Source organism: Hipposideros armiger, unplaced genomic scaffold, assembly GCF_001890085.2.
Source record: "Hipposideros armiger isolate ML-2016 unplaced genomic scaffold, ASM189008v1 scaffold_615, whole genome shotgun sequence".
NCBI classification, from domain to species: Eukaryota; Metazoa; Chordata; class Mammalia; order Chiroptera; family Hipposideridae; genus Hipposideros; species Hipposideros armiger.
The window spans coordinates 465,815-482,177 of NW_017731965.1; the positions used below are offsets into that span (position 1 = coordinate 465,815).

The window sequence follows — 16,363 nt, forward strand, 5'->3', positions numbered from 1 at the left end:
ATACTGCATTTCCTGGGGGCCCCTGCTTACTGTACTCATGACAAGCTCTTGGGGAGTCTCTGAGTTTACTGGTTTATTGGTAATTGCATCAGGATTGCGGTGGCTTTGACGATTCCTTTCAAGTTAAAGTCCTATATTGAACTGAATTTCTTCCTTTGTATTACTACCCCAATTTTCTGGAGTCACCCAACAAACTTCAGGAAACCTTTTTTGAAGCTACTTAGAAATTCTGACAATAGTAAGTAGCTAGCTGGTCAAGTGGCTGGCTGGAACTAATGGTGAAGTGAGTTGAATGTGTCCTTCCAAAATCTATGTCCATTCAGAAACTCAGAATGTAACCTTACTAGAAAATAAGGTCTTTCAAAGATGTAATTAGTTAAGAGGAGGTCATACTGGATTAGGGTGGGTCCTAAATCCAGTGACTGGTGTCCCTACAAGAAGAGAAGACACACAGAGATACACAAGAAAAGAAGACCATATGAAGACAGGAGCAGAGATTTGAGTAATGCATGGATAAGCAAAGGAATTCCAAGGATTTGGGAGCCACCAAAAACTAGGAAGAGGCAAGGATGGGCTTTTTCCTAGAATCTTCAGAGAGATCATGGCCTCCTGACACCTTGATTTTGGACTTGTGGCCTCCTCCAAAACTGTGAGACAATACATGTGTATTGTTTTAAGCTACCTAAGTTGTAGTCATTTGTTACTGCAAAAGTAGGAAACTGATACAAACTCCATAGTACTATGGGCTCTTTCACATTTATTTCTTTAAAGCCCACTATGACAATGAAATCAAAGGAGGGAAGTCAGGCAGTAACGAACTCTTTCAGAGCACTATTAGAGAGATTAATGACTGTATCTGTAGATGAGCTTCCAACCTCATTCCTGTCCTTCATCTCTTCTATCGAGGGCATCAAATTGCACCCTCCTCTTCCCTACATGACCTCTCCTCTATATCCTCATAATGTGGCCAATCAGATATTCACTCTTAGAATTTTGAACATTGACTTCTAAGGAAACAGACAGAGAGAGCCTGGATTCCAGGCTCACAGGGTCAGCAGCAGAAATGTGTGGACCAGACTGTTCCCAAGTGTGACCTATGCTGAGGTTATTGCTCTCCTGAGTGCAGAGTTCCCTGGATGTATTTTTTAAGGTTTACTTCCAGCCCCTCATTTGCTCAATGAACCTGGAAAACCTTCCAAAACTTCCTTAAGAAAAAAAAAAAAAGACATTCAGGGTTTGGATGTGTTTATTTCACCAGGTATTAAAAACCCTGACTATTGTTAACATTGTCACTTTTTAACTGGGTCAGCTCATTTTTAGCAGTTTTCATATAGTAAGGCAGATGTGTCTAACACAAAGCATACACTAAAAAAACTATAAAGGTTAAACAACTGACTTCCATTTGGGTCAGATCATGATGGTAATTTTTGAATTTCCCAAATTTCCTAAGAAAACAAAACAAGTGGGGTAGCATAGGAAAAAAATACTCAAGACTGCAGCTTGGGGAGGTTGCAGAGGGAAGACGTGTAGAGAAGTTCTGGGAGATCCAAGAATTCCACAGCTCAGACATTACTAACAAATACTAGTGAAATACTGAGTGGAACCCTGAAAGAGTAAACCTAAGGTAAACTAGAAAAATTTGTAGAAATGTAATGCAATAGGCTACAAATTGTGGGTGAATGCAAAACAAAAGAAGGAAAAAACAAACAAACAAAACAACAACAACGAAGTCCACCAAGGGGCTACAGGAAGATAAGAGGTAATGGAACACCCTAATCTCCAAAATATACCTAATAAAAAGGTACACTTTTATTGGAGACCCACGGGAATTAAAGAAAAACTCCTGGGGCAGAATCCTAATTGGGTAGAGTAGTGAACTGGTGACAAAGGACCGAAGCCAGCTTTCACTTAGAGGAACAATGTTACAAAATATAATAAATAAGACCCCATTACTGATAGCAAAAGGATCAAATAAAATATAAAAGAACAAATATAACAAAACATGAGCAATATCTATATGAAGAAAACTATAAAACACTTCCTAAGACACAAGAGCAGCCTTGATAAAATGGAAACACTGCCCATGATTTGGGATAGAAGACTTGTGTGAGGGATGAATAACCAGGAGCAAAGCCAAAGACAATAACAGAGAAAAGCAATTGCAACTTACATCACAAAGGGCTAATATTTACCAAAAATTTAAATGAAAAAAAAGTAATAAATTCAACTTGAAAATGGACTTTATAGGCTTATATAAAATCAGGCTCAACCTCACTCTCAAAAGGGAAATGCAAATTAAACCTGCACTGAGTTACCATTTCCCACCTGCAGACTGGCAAATATCCCAAAGTTTGACAACCTATTTTGGGGTGACCACGTGCAAAAAGAGGCACCTGTGTATATTGCTGGTCAACAGTCAAAATGGTCCAGAGAATATGAACTGTATAGAAACTATTGAATGGCACTGCCAGGAAGCAGTCAGCCAGCTACAGAATGCAGAACATGCTACAAGACAAAAGACTCATTTTCCCAATGGGTCAATGAGATGGAGTGTGTGTGTGTGTGTGTGTGTGTGTGTGTGTGTGTGTGTGTGTGTGTGTGTGAGATGTGTGGGTCTGGGACTTAAACAAGATTTAAAAATGTAGTAATTAAATATATTTTATGAACCTAGTTTGAGCCCTGATTCAAGGGAACTAATTGTACAATAAAAAAATATTTGAGACAATTGGGGAAAAATGAATATGGATTGGGTATTAGCCTACATTTAGGACCTGTTATTAATTTTGCTAGATTTGATAATGGCATTATGGTTATGTAAAAAAAAAAGGACATTTTATCAGCAATGCATAAGGAGCTATTTCTGAAAACACGTGCCTCCCTTGTGCTAGGTCACCCATGGGTGACATGACAGCCTCTACTCTACCCTTCACAAACCTGGTGGTCAGGCCACCTAGCTCCTTTCCAGATAGTCCAAGACTTGGTGCCTTACACAATTTATTTCACTTCATGTATCATATTTTCTTATGCATTATATTTTCACCAATCTTTGGGGTTACACACTATTTTAAAAAACTTCAATATAGATAAAATAGAGATGTTTTGCTTTACTAAAATTAACATGAAAATATGAAATTGATTTAGATTTTCAGGCATTTTGGTTTTTAGCTCAAATAACATAGAAATACGCACCTTGACAATCCCCCGGATGTGCATTTTTGCTATCATCTCTGCCGTGTAGAGAAACATCAGTAAAGTGTCCAAAGTAAAGGTCACATACTGGAGAGGAGGGTAGTGCTCGAACGTCATGGGTGTGTTCATACAGACAGAAATGACACTGATGATGGCACAGATACGCAGCAAAGAGTGAACCCACTGCAAGAAGCATCCAAAGTCATTATTCAACACCATAAAACGGTATCTTAAACTTCTATTGTAAACCACACTACTTGGAAAAGATAAGAGACTAAAATCTTTCATCAATATGGAGAAATAAGTTAAGTGCATACAAAATACAGAGGGTGCCAAAAAAATGTATATACACTTTAAGAAAGGAAAACTGTATTAACATTGTAATACTCAATATACAAGTATATAAATAAAATATATAAGTTGTGGAGATCATACTGCCAAGTACTGATAAGTCAGAACCTTGCTGTTTCCATTTTTGTGTCCTCAGAGCCCACTATAATTTCTGACACATAATGAAGCTGATCCTATTCTGGCTTGTAGAGCTGAGTTTCCAAAATGGATGAACATGTCATTCTGCCTTAGCTCTGGCTGCTAGACTGTCTAGTCTACAATGTTACTTAGTATAGCAGATGTTCCCCTCAAGTTCTCATCAGCTTAACTAGGCAGGGAAGGTGACAAAGACCTTTAGAGGCACTATCCACTATCTCATTAACCTTTACTTTTACCCAAAAGTTGCAACTCAGAAGGAGACCTTTAATTCCAAACATTTGATTATCTCCTCACAGATTCATGCATGTTCAGTAAAGAAAGCCTGGGAGAAGAGGTCACTCATGTGGGACTCCGCTTTGGATCAGCCTGTGAAGTGGCACTATCTCTACACTGGGTGACGCTGAGGACAGCAGGCACAGTCAGGGAGAGGAGACAGCCAGACCACCTAGCGTGCCTTCCTATGTAAGTATCTCAGAGCAGCACCTCATTATTTCATCTCCATTGTTCTCAACTTCCAGATTCCTAGACTCATCTATATTCTACTGGAGCTCAAACAGACATTTCAAAGTACATGATTTTTGAATATATGAATCAAATTTCCTTTATAGCACCATCTGCTTCTCCATACTTCAAAAAAGAAACTTACTGGCTTGTTAATCCAGAGTATGTCAGCGCTGTCCGACAGAGATTCATCAGGACCAAAGTCAGTGACTGGCTGGGCCTCCACCCTGGAGCTCTGCTTCCTTTTGAGCATGCTGCAGTTAGCTCTGGGGAGCAAGTCCAAAACGGCAGTCTGGGAGAAGAGAGAGAGAGTCGTGTCAGTGACCTAAACCATCTTCACACTGATCACGAAATGAATGCCCAGTGTATGCCTCTGCATAGTCACATGTCCCGTTATACTCTATGTAATCCACACATGAAAATAGAAATTTTTTAAAGAATGAGATCAAAATTAATATCAATAAAAGCTTGAATTTTTGTTGTTGTTGTTCTTTCAACCCAACAGATCATCTTGTGCACTTCAGTTTGCATGGCAGTTTATAGAGCACTAACTAGTGTAGATGAACTGGAGAGTAAAGCAGCTTTGCCTCTTAGGGTACAAATGTGAGTAGGACACTTTCCGAGATCTATGTTCATACACCTAGCGCTGCCTCTGCTTACAGGTGGTCTATGCCAGAGCACAGCTGACCAATCCAGGTGGAATACTCAGATCCTGCTCAGGATTTCCCCCAGGGTAACTTCATGTGACACTCACGACATCTATTTCCAATGACAGCCCCAAGTTGATCTCCCAATTTTGTCTTTGCCATAGAGGATATGGGCCAGAGATTGGGGCAGAACCGACTCTAAATGGAGTTGTTTTTTTCTTTTATGAATCCTGTGACTACCGGGTGTACACATGACTTGTATTCATCTTTTGTTATTGGTATATATTGAGTATTACAATTCTAATAAGGTTTTATCTTTTCTTAAAATGTGTGTACAGTTTTTTGGCACCCTCTGTATATCAATTCTTCCAGCTATTCTGAAATCCAATTTACCCTGAAGAGGAAGATGAGATGCTTGTCTGCCACTTCTATTTCCACAATTTGGAGTCATGTACAGCTTGTTATATGTGTCACTTCCCTTTAGCCATTGCTACCATCTTCCACATTCCAGCAGCCATTGAAGGGAGGCCTACTACATATCAGGACGCAAAAAGTAAATAAGTGCAATTCAGTGTGAGGAGATGTTGTAAAGTTTGTGGTGCCTTATTACTCTGTGAGTCCTCACAGAGACTTCTCATTTGATTAACATCTGGATTGAGTCTTAGAGGAAGGAGAAGAGTTAATGTTTTTTGAATATATGCTATGTTTTGGGCATTTAGCAATGATATTTTATTTAATCTTTGCAACTCACAGAAGAAACGAAAAGTCTTTTTATGAAAAGCACTAGAAATTTCAGCTTGGGGGCAGCTAATGACTTGACCAAGGCCACTCATGCAAAGTCGAAATTTAAAAGAAGCTGCATTTGACTACAAAACTGAAGGTGTTTATAGTTGACCATGCTGATGCTGTGGACTGATAAGAAGAGTTTCTCAAGGCAGGTGAGGGAGGGATTCGGTCCCCCAGGCAGCACACAGCCATGGAGATGCCAAGTCAGGAATATGCAATAGTTTTGACAACAGGAAGGTGCACTGGCTATCCTATCTACTGCTACTTGGAGCTAGAGAAGGAACCCTGACCAAGGCCAATGAGTGCCACTCCATTCTGGAGGGAGCATGAGACGAAAAGAATACGTTTTCGGTATGTGTAAATCTATGCAATTGCAGTTTTCACTGGGACAGAGAACACAGAAACTCGGGCCAAATTGGCTTTAAATCTGATTCCCTATGTTTGAGCACCTACCTCTGCAACTATGTTCCCCTAGCTAGGCGCATCTGCCTAACTCTCCTGTTCCCAGAAGAAATCAAACTAATTTGCTTTGAGGTGTGCTAGGCATTTCCAGACTGTCTTGCTCTGAATATTGCATTTGAATATGGGCTTTGCAGTAGGCTGCACTAATTAATTTTATTTTACATAATTGGAGTTAGGGACTCTTGACATCGATATGTAAATATATGCAAAATATTCAAATTATGCTTGTTCTCTGATTTACTGTGGGGGAAACATCTGGTGGCCTCAATTTGGGATGCTTTTTGAATGACAGTCTCCTATGTACCCAAAACTGGATACAGAATCTTTTAGAAATCCTTCAAGATTTCACACAATGCAAAGGAGGGAATAAAGAGTGGTTTCACAATGTTGTTCAAAATTGGTACAAGACAATTTTACAGACCTAGCCACACCTCATTCATTAAGCCAGTGGAGACTTATGGATAGCTATTTATTGTTCTTATGACCTGGCCATAAGTTACGGTCTGAACATTTTTTGATGTATAAATGTGACACCTTTACATATTCCATGCACCTTTTATTATAAATATCCCATCGGAAGCAAAACCAATGTCTGATTATGAATTTGTTTATCTAGAGAAGCATGCATTCAGAATATATTTTTAAAAAATCTCCATGTTGACTATTATTTGGCCCAACAAAAGAGTGCAACTCTAATGAGTATTAGTTGTCATCCATTTTCACCCTCACTTTACCTACTGCAAAAGTGCCACCAAACCAAACAGCCCAAGAAAACTATCTGTCCAAACTTCAATGGAACCTGTTTAATCCACACATACATTAAAACTCAGCAACTAGCTCCTGAATGCTGAAAGTTTGACTGATTTAAGAATATTAAATGTTATGTAAAGCATGCAAGTAGTAAAATAAGTTACAAACATATGAAGAGTCCAAAATTAATTTGAGGCAGTTGATTGTAATAATTTTCCTTCACATAGAGAAATATTGTTTTACACATTCATTTATGTCAAATCAATATAACTGAGTGCAGCAAACCTATTATTTCCTTGATAAAGACCAGCAGGGATATTTAAGTATCCTAGGTAAGCTTATCATGTTGATAGGCAATTGCTCCTGTGTACCTTAGTCTTATCACTATTTATGTACTTATAACCAAATATTTTTTTTTCTGTTTACAGAAGTGTCCTTCATAAAGCACTGCACGAAATTCGAAAAGCATGGCTTCCAGTTGCTTTTTCACACTTATTAAAAGTAACTGGTATTTAAGTAGTTCAGTAGTGGAGGAAGGCTGCACAGTTATATGTTCATTGATAAATCTTTTACTTGGAAGCAGCTAATGGCAACATAGGTAGAAAAGATACTTCGGTTCATTGTGCCCTGTTAAATGGTTAAAATCCAGTTTTGTATCTGAGATAGTTATATTTTACTTCTATCAGCATACATATACTTTCCTTAGGTCATTCCAGCTCTCTCTTGACCAAGTTAAAGTTAATAAATTCAGTTTTCCTTAACTGTGAGGTATTGCAACACTATAGGTCATTTCTTCTCCTTATAACCCTCTTGGGTTTGCATGAAACAGTTTTGAATGTCCTATTTTCTAAATTATGGTTTACAGCACGTCCTTTACTTGCTGTCCCATGTGTCTGCTCTCTGCACTCAACCCCTTAAATGAGCATCTGTTCTTATAGTTTCCATCACCATCTGTTGGTGTCCAGCTGCTATTACTGAGTCATGTATCTATGCAGTTTCTCCCTTAGACATAGGCCATACCCAAACCATCGTCACTTAAAAATCAACCAGACAGCTTGATATCAGACTCAATTCCCAGATACTACTGCCCTGAGCTTTTTAGGAGCCCTATACAGGTCCCCACATGTGCAGAAAACTATACAGATTCTCTTTTCACTGATTTTCTCTGGTGAGTTCTTTCCTTGTTCCTCATCCATTGATGTACAAGGCCCCTTTTCACATTATCCCCATGGCTAGAGCCCTTTCTAGGCCACAGGACCTCCGGTCTGGATTGCCACAAACACCAACCTTTTCAATATGTCCTGTGCTTGATATCAGAAATCAACTTCCTGACTGACTGATATGGTTTCTCCTATAACCCACAAAACCTCAGCTTCTCCTCTTGTTTCTCATTCATTCATTCACACAGAAAATATTATGTATACACTATGATATCAGGTACTTTGATATGTGCTATGTATACAGCATGGGACAGCAAAGGCATTCACAGAGGTTCCAAACTGCCTGCATTATTTAACCTGATGTTTCAAGGACACTGAGTCCCTCTGATTTTTACTTGCACTGCCTTTCTTACTCATACCCACAGGCTCCACTTGAGTGGGCTAAACCTACCATTACCCACCACCCTCTCACCTTTCTCAGCGACTCCGGCTCCGTTATTCCAGCTGCGTCCTCTTGGCTGCTGCTACCAATCCCACATCGATTATTCCTATTCCCTAACTTAATTCATGAAGAGTGTTTGTCTCTGTGTGTGATTTGTTTGTTATAACGGAAAGATTTAACGTTTGGAAATAAGAGTGCAAACAAGAGAAACATACCACTCCAGTAGACTCACAACATCTATTTTATTCCGAAAAGCCTCCAAAGAGGGCATAAGTCACTGATTTAGTTTTAATTATTCAGTTCCACTATATCTGACAACACATCAAAATCAACAACTATTCTTCTGGTCACCTCTGTATATAAACTCTGGGGCCTTCCTGAGTAAAATGGTACAGCCACTATGGAAAACAGTCTGGGGGCTCCTTAAAAAATTGAAAAATAGAACTACCTTATGACCCAGCATTTCTACTTTCCAGGTTTGTATCTGAAAAAAGCAAAAACTCTCCCTTCGTCTTGAATAGCTGAGACCCCCGCCCCCCCCCCTTATTCTTCAAGCCCAGGGCGCCTTCCTTCCCCGCTGCAGGTACTGAGGACCCTGTCCTGTGCCCTCAGCACTCTGCACCTCATTCCACCAGCTCACCTCTTTGGCCTCCACCGCCCACGCAGGACTCCAGCAACCCCAGGGTCTCCTGTTTGGTGGGACTCAATAATTGCCTTTGATCTTAATAATCAAAACCATTTAAGGGAAAATGTTAAAGGTAGAATTTGATGTAAAACTGTTTAGGTGTCCCCTAGCTTAACTACTTTATGAAATGGAAAACAATCCACTCATGCACGCGTGAAACCTACCAAACACACACAGAAACCTACCAAAAAAACCCTCCACAAAAATGTGATGAAATGCTTTGGAAGATAAGGAAGTCCCCTACCAAAAATGGTGAGCTCATCAGTTGATATCCTCCAAAATTCTGTTGACTGCAATGTTAAAACAGGCTTCTTCCAACAATGTTTACTGAGGGCTTGTCATGTGCCAGGACTCTTCTAAGCGTGTCATACATTATGTCATTCTAGTCTTACTAAAACCATTTCACAGATGAGGAAACTTAGGTATAGAGATGAGACAGGATATAAACCAACACAAGTAGTTTACAGAACTATTCCATTAAAATTTCACAATATTATAAAATATTCAGGTAACTAAAAGAAAACTACTTTTTCAACATATTCTTATCATTTAACCTGGTGATTATAAACTCTCGTGGCATCAATTATTGTTTGTGAAAATAGTAAAGACATTTCTCATGTCTTAAAATTGAATTCATTTTTACTATATGATTATTTTATACTTTTTCCAGACACACTTTTATAAAAATGTGTCTTTTTAAGATTTTTATTAAAATATAGCTAACATACAATATTATATAAGTTTCAGGTGTACATACATCATCGTTATCCAACAGTACCCACCTGGCACTACATAGTTATTACCATATTATTGATTATATTCCCTATGCCTTACTTCACATCCGCATGGTTATTTTACAACTACCAATTGGTACTTCTTAATCCCTTATCCATTTTCACCTTGCCCCCAACCTCCTCCAATCTATCACCCCTGATAGATCTAATACCCCTCTGACACCATACATAGTTATTACAATATTATTGACTATATTCCTTATGCTATACCCTACATCCCCATACCTTACTGTGTAACAGCTAATTTGTATTTCTTAATCCCTTTCCCCTTTCACCCACCCCCAACCCCACTTCCATCAGGCAACCATGAAAATGTTCCTTGTATCTATGCGTTTGTTTCTGTTTCATTTGTTTATTTTGTTCTTTAGATTCCACTTATAAGTGAAATCATATGACATTTGTCTTTCACTGTCTAACTTACTGCACTCAGCACAATACCTTTTAGGTCCATCTATATTGTCGCAGATGGCAAGGTTTCACTCCTTTTTATGGCTGAGCAATATTCCATTGCACATATGTACCACCTCTTCCATATCCATCCATCCATTCAGGGGCAGCTAGGTTACCTTCATATCTTGACTATTGTAAATAATGCTGCAATGAACAGATGGATGAGCACATTCCCTTGAAGTAGCATTTTGGGTTTCTTCAGATAAATACCCAGAAGTAAGAGTACTAGGTCCTTCTTCATCTTTTGTTATAGTCTTTGTTTTAAAGTCTATTTTGTCTGGTATAAGTATGGCTACCCCAATACTTTGTTTGTTTCCATTTTCATGAAATATCTTTTTCCCATCCTTTTACTTTCAGTCTGTGTGTGTCTTTTGATCTGTAGTGAGTCTCTTGTAGGCAAACTTTGTTACAATGATGTTGCTAACTTTTTTTGATATTTCCTTCACCAGGTTAGGGAAGTTTTCTGTCATTATTTCTTCAAATAGGTTTTTGATTCCTTGCTCTCTCTCTTCTTCTGGTACCCCTATAATGTGAATGTTAATATGCTTGATGTTGTCCCAGAGGCCCCTTAAACTCTTTTTTTTTTTAATTCTTTTTTTCTTTTTGCTATTCTGATTGGGTGGTTTCTGTTACCTTATCTTCTAAATTGGTGATTTGATCCTGTGCTTCAGACAATCTACTGTTGATTCCCTCCAATGTATTCTTTATTTCCATTATTGGATTCTTTACTCCTGACTGGTTTTTTGTTTTCTTTTTATGTTTTCTATCTCCATTTTTATGTTTCCTATCTCTTTGTTGAAGTTCTCTCTGAGATCACTGAGCATCCTTATAACCACTGTTTAGAATTCTGCGTCTGGTAGATTGCTTGTCTCCATTTTGTTTAGTTCTTTTTCTGGAGCTTTGTTCTATTCTTTTATTTGGGAAATGTTTCTTTGTCTTCCCATTTTGGCTGACTCCCTGTGTTTGTTTCTATGTATTAGATAGGGCTGCTGTGTCTCCCGGTCTTAGTAGAGTGGCCTTATGTAGTAGATGTGCTGTGGGGCTCAGTGGCACAGTCTTCTTGGTCACCTGGGCTGTGCACTCCAGGTGTGTCCCTTGTGTGGGTTGTGTATGTTCTCTTCTTGCAGTTGAGCCTTGGTTGCTATTTCCATGTCAATAGAAGGGATTGACTCTTGGGCTAATTGGGTGTGAGGACTGGTTGTGAGTATAGTGGAGGAGTTGTGGTGCAGGGGCTGACCCTGCAGAGCAGGACCTGCCTCAGCAGGGCTCTGGTGCCTGTGCAATCTGCCCCTTGTGTACGTCATCCTTAGAGGTGGTGGGTGATGCTCCAGCTCATTTCAAAGCAGGCCACTGGGTATCCCAGCCCCATGGCCACTTGGGAGAGCACCCACTGCAGGTCAAGTTCAGCTGCCACCTGTACCCCATCCAGGGCCATGCAGCAGAAGCCACCAAGTAATGGCTCCTGCCCATGCCATGCTTGGAAGTGCCTCAAAAGGCCAAGCTACAGACCTAGGATGGCTGCTGCTAGTGCCAGGCTTGGGGCTGCTCAGCCAGAGGTATGGGACATGCTTAAGCTAAGTGCTGCTTGTCTGGGTTCCTCAAACCTTTGAGAGGCCCTAAGAAAGTCTTCAGCAGGCTCCAAGGCAGGCACTTTATAAGAAAAAGCCACTGGAAGTGGCTTGGGTGTGACCAAAAGTTGGGGGCGGTGGGGTCTCAAAATCACCAGGGCGTGGTGAACAAATGTTATCAGCCAGCTTGATAGAGATGTGGATATGGTGGTCACCTGCATCTGTATGCCAGGAAGTGGGAAGGCTCAATAGAGAAACATGGCTTTCACCAGCTCCTCTGTTCGAGAGAAAGCTTCCCCTCTAGTCCTTGTCCTGCAGCTAGACAACTGTGTTCCCCCACCTCCATATGTCCCTGTCCCCTCTGCAGCTGCTGCTCCAGTGCTGGAGGTCAGAGCCAGTGATTTCACTGGTGAGTAAGTCCCTGTGTGGCCCCTTTAAGAGGAGCACCTGGGAGTGCAGCCACCCTCCATCTCACTCAGCCACAATCTCTGCTGGTTTTCAAAACCAGAAATTATGGGGACTTCTCACCCTGGCACTGAAGCCCTGAGCTGGGGAGAGGCTGAGACCCCTCACTTCTCTGGGGGAAACCTCCACAGCTGAGTTATCCTTCCTGATTTTTAATGGTCACACACAGATGTGGGGCTAGCCCGTTCCACATCTCTGCCTCCTACCAGTCTCAAGGTGGCTTCTTCTGTATCTCCTTAGTTGTAGGGTTGTGGTTCAGCAAGATTTCAGGTGATTCCCAATGATGGTTGTTTTGTAGTTTAGTTGTAATTTTGATATGGTCATGAGAGAAGGTGAACAGAGCATTTGCCTACTCCGCCATCTTGACTGGAACCAATGTCTTCTTTTTTTTCTGCCAAGAAGTCATCAAACTTCTCATCAAATCTATTTAAATATCACTTTCAGGTGTTAAAGTAATTATTCATTCATCCAGCCTTTTTTCTTGAGGGTGAATCTTAAAACTATTCTATTATGTTTTTATTATATTTTTTTCTGAATTTTGAAAAAAAACGAGATAAAAGCATTTAACTCACATCTGGTAATCTTATATCACATAGTAAGGAGAAAGCTGTCTTAATTTACTAAAGACAACCAATTTCTTAGTTTCCTAGAGGTAGTTTTAGTCTCATAAATTGACTGAATTAGCTAAGAACGTGAAAACTAGAAAACAGATCCCACTTACGATAATACATGGGTCACAGAGTATATGTTTTTCTGAAGAATAAGTACTAGGACAGAAAGAAGGGATTTATTGAGAGGAGTCTTTCTGTCATACTCCAAATCTAAAGTTCAGAACACAGTCAAGGGTGTGATTTTGTTTTGTAGTATTTGTTTTTTCAGTAAGGACAATCTAGATTAAATGGAAGTTATTAATGGAAGTTAGCAAGCGGTAGCTATTTATGCAACTGTTTAATCTAAAAGTTTCCAATAACATGTTGGGCTATCCAGAGCTCTTTTCTGGATATTCTTAGAGAGAAGGACTACATATTGTGGTTTGCATAAAGAACTTCTGGACTGTCTGGTAGTTTACAATAGATGACATCCCTAAAAACTTCCAATTATAAAGTTTAACGCACTCTTGAAGCAACTCCCAATGTTATGCTTTTCACCAATTCTTAGTGTAGGGTGATGGTGCATAAACCATTGTAGAAGAGAATCAAGCTTAAATATTATATATTCTTTTTTTTTCCACACTTGAGAGATGAGAACAAACATTTACTAAAAGCTGGCTCTGTGCCAGGCACTATTCCAAGGCCTTTATAAATATCTCTCTGAAGAAGTTTTAAGTGTTATCCCCACTGTACAGGTTAAAAGTCTGAGGCAAACTTGCCCAGACCCACATGAGGAGTTTGTTGTATTGGGAGTAGGGGAGGAAGGAAGAGAATAGGCAGAGGATTTGATTCTTACTTTTTTAACTTAAGAACTTCTGTAAAATTCAAATGTTTTGCAATAATGATGAATTTAATTTGTAATGTCTTTAAAATGAGTAAAGTATGAAAATAATTAATTTTTAAGTGAGACACATCATACCTAACATTTACTGACAGTTTATGATGTGTGAAGCTAAGAGCTTTGCATGGATTATCTCATTTACTTCCTGCCATGCCCCAGTAAGGCGGGTGTTCTGTTATTCCTATTTTATAGATAAAACTAAGATTTAGAGAACATAAGTGTCCTGCCCGACAGGTCACTTTCTGACCTTTACCCCTGAGATAGTTAGCTGTCCATGTCTTTCAATCTGACTTTTCCATGGCTTTGTGAATAGAACCTTCTTCCCCAGAGATCAGAGACAGGCAGTCTCCAATTCTTGCCTCTTAAATTCGAGCATGGCTGCTCCTGAAACTACAGTGCCAGTCCTTTCAGGCCCTCTCAAGCAAGCCTCTCTCCTTCCTCATGAAATTTCATGGGCTAGATGCATCTTTCCCTTTAATTGGGCTTCTGCTTGGAGGAAAAGCAGGGGGCTGTGTTGTTTTCTCTCTTAAAGCAGCTAGAGTTCTATGTCTGCCCCGGCAACAATGCAGAACAGATCACTTTAGCAGGAGAACTAAGACATCCCTGAAATTTTGACCCCTGGGGTTGCAGCAGCAATCTCTCTTGCCTCTCTCTCTCTCTGCCTCTCTCTTCAAATGCACTTTTCATCTGGGTGCTTACTCATCTGTGTCTTGGCCCTTACTAAATCAGGATGTAGTCCTGCAAAAACAGTGTTACAAGCATGGTCCAGTCTCAGCAGGGCTGTTAGGGCCACCCAAGATGGGCTACCAAACAAAGGAAGCCAAACATTTCAAAGGACCATCTACAAATACAGGCTCTTCTTTTCTCTTTTCCTTTTGTCAACACAATGATTAAAAACAGAAAATGGTTCTCTACTTTTTATATTGAGTCTACTTACTAAATCCAAAAAAAGCAGCATATTGTTTTTTCTGGTTCTTTCTACAAATACCTCAAAACAGTGTCATTACTTCACCAAGGATTTTATTCTGTTTCATTTTTTGTAACTGTGAAAATTGAATTTTCTTTGACCTTTAAAAGTTATTAGATTTGATAAAGGAATTCGGGATAGACTATGATGACCCAACATCCATTTATTGTTACCCCCTGCTTGTCAAACTAAAACAGCTCAGGAGTAGGAGAGGGAATTAAATTGTATTTATCACACAAATCACTGTATTACTGAGCACGGATTGAGGGAATCGGCTTGCACATGGAGGCTGAGCAGCCTCTCTCCAGCTTTTTCTCAGAAAACTCAATCTAATTAACAAGCCCTTGTCTTTCACTGCAAGTTTTAAAAGGATACGCATTTGTAATTTTGTGAGTTATTCTGGGTACAGCGTAAATTGTAAGAAAATTTTATAAAAGAATGTCAGAGTTACAAAACACCATAGGTTGATCATGTGATTTCATAAGGGCAAGAGTTTACTAATCTCAGAGGAGTCCCTGAAAGGTTTTCCCATCCCCCAGGTAGTGGCAGAGCTTTGAATGGTTTTTATTATCCAGTAGTTCAAAAACAGGCATTTTATTATGAAAAATCAGACAATCAAATTATCTATTTTTATTGTGGATGCTTACTCTGTAATGACTCTACAAAGGTTAGGCAAAAAAAGGTGGAGAGTTTAAAAATAGTGGTTTTCAAAACTTTCCTATACTTAAAATAGTATGGAAAATTGAAAGGAGCTCTCTTTTCGTGTGTATGGTTGTTTAATTTTCTAATATGAGTCCACAGAGTTTGGACAAAGAAGGAGAACATTTTAAAATGGCAGTTTCCTAAGATTGATTAATACATAAATCATCCAGGGAGGTTTTTTAAACATTCTCAATGCTGAGTGTCTCTCACCTCAGATATGCTAAATCAGAACCTTCTGAGGTGGAGTATGAGAAACAGTACTTCAAGAAACACTCCCCAGGTGATTCTTACCCGATTCCAGCAGTGGTCCCAACTAGTGATGAGATCACCGGTCTAGGTGTTCAGTGGAGCATTTTAACACCTATAGAGTTTACTATTCATAGTCAAGACTGGTTGTTTGGCAAAAGAAAAGAAAAAAGATTAGAGAGGCTAGTTATACACAACACAGGCAAAAAATAGAAATCTGAGACAAAATTTTTGATTTATAACTATATGTATATACAATATATTCTATTTTTTAAATTGTCATCAGAGAACTTCAGAATTTTTTCAAAAAAGAAACTATATGGAATATATTTTATATACAAGAATAAATGTTTGTCTTATGAGAAGTTTACTAAGAAATGTGGTTTTTCCTTGACTTTTCTACTATAATTTTCTAATGTAGAATATACCTTTAAAATAGCTATTTATTTCTTGAAAGGAGGAAGGGAAAACAAATTGCCTCGTTCAACTAAGTTTTTTAAATGCTTTAAATTTTTATTTAATAAAAAATAGAAAGTCTTTTGAAGCTCGCCAGAGTTTAATATCTTTTT

At 39.1% G+C, this 16,363-nt stretch overlaps 1 protein-coding gene across 1 annotated transcript in view; it reads right to left on the reverse strand.

Moving 5' to 3' along the window:
- NALCN (sodium leak channel, non-selective) overlaps positions 1–16,363 on the reverse strand; it is a 300,278-nt gene that overhangs the window by 278,127 nt on the left and 5,788 nt on the right. Inside the window, exons 2-3 of the mRNA XM_019625115.1 lie at positions 4,325–4,471; positions 3,190–3,372 (exon numbers count right to left, since the gene is read on the reverse strand). Coding sequence (XP_019480660.1) covers positions 3,190–3,372; positions 4,325–4,432 — 291 coding nt within the window. The 5' untranslated portion in view covers positions 4,433–4,471. The remainder of the gene's footprint in view (positions 1–3,189; positions 3,373–4,324; positions 4,472–16,363) is intronic.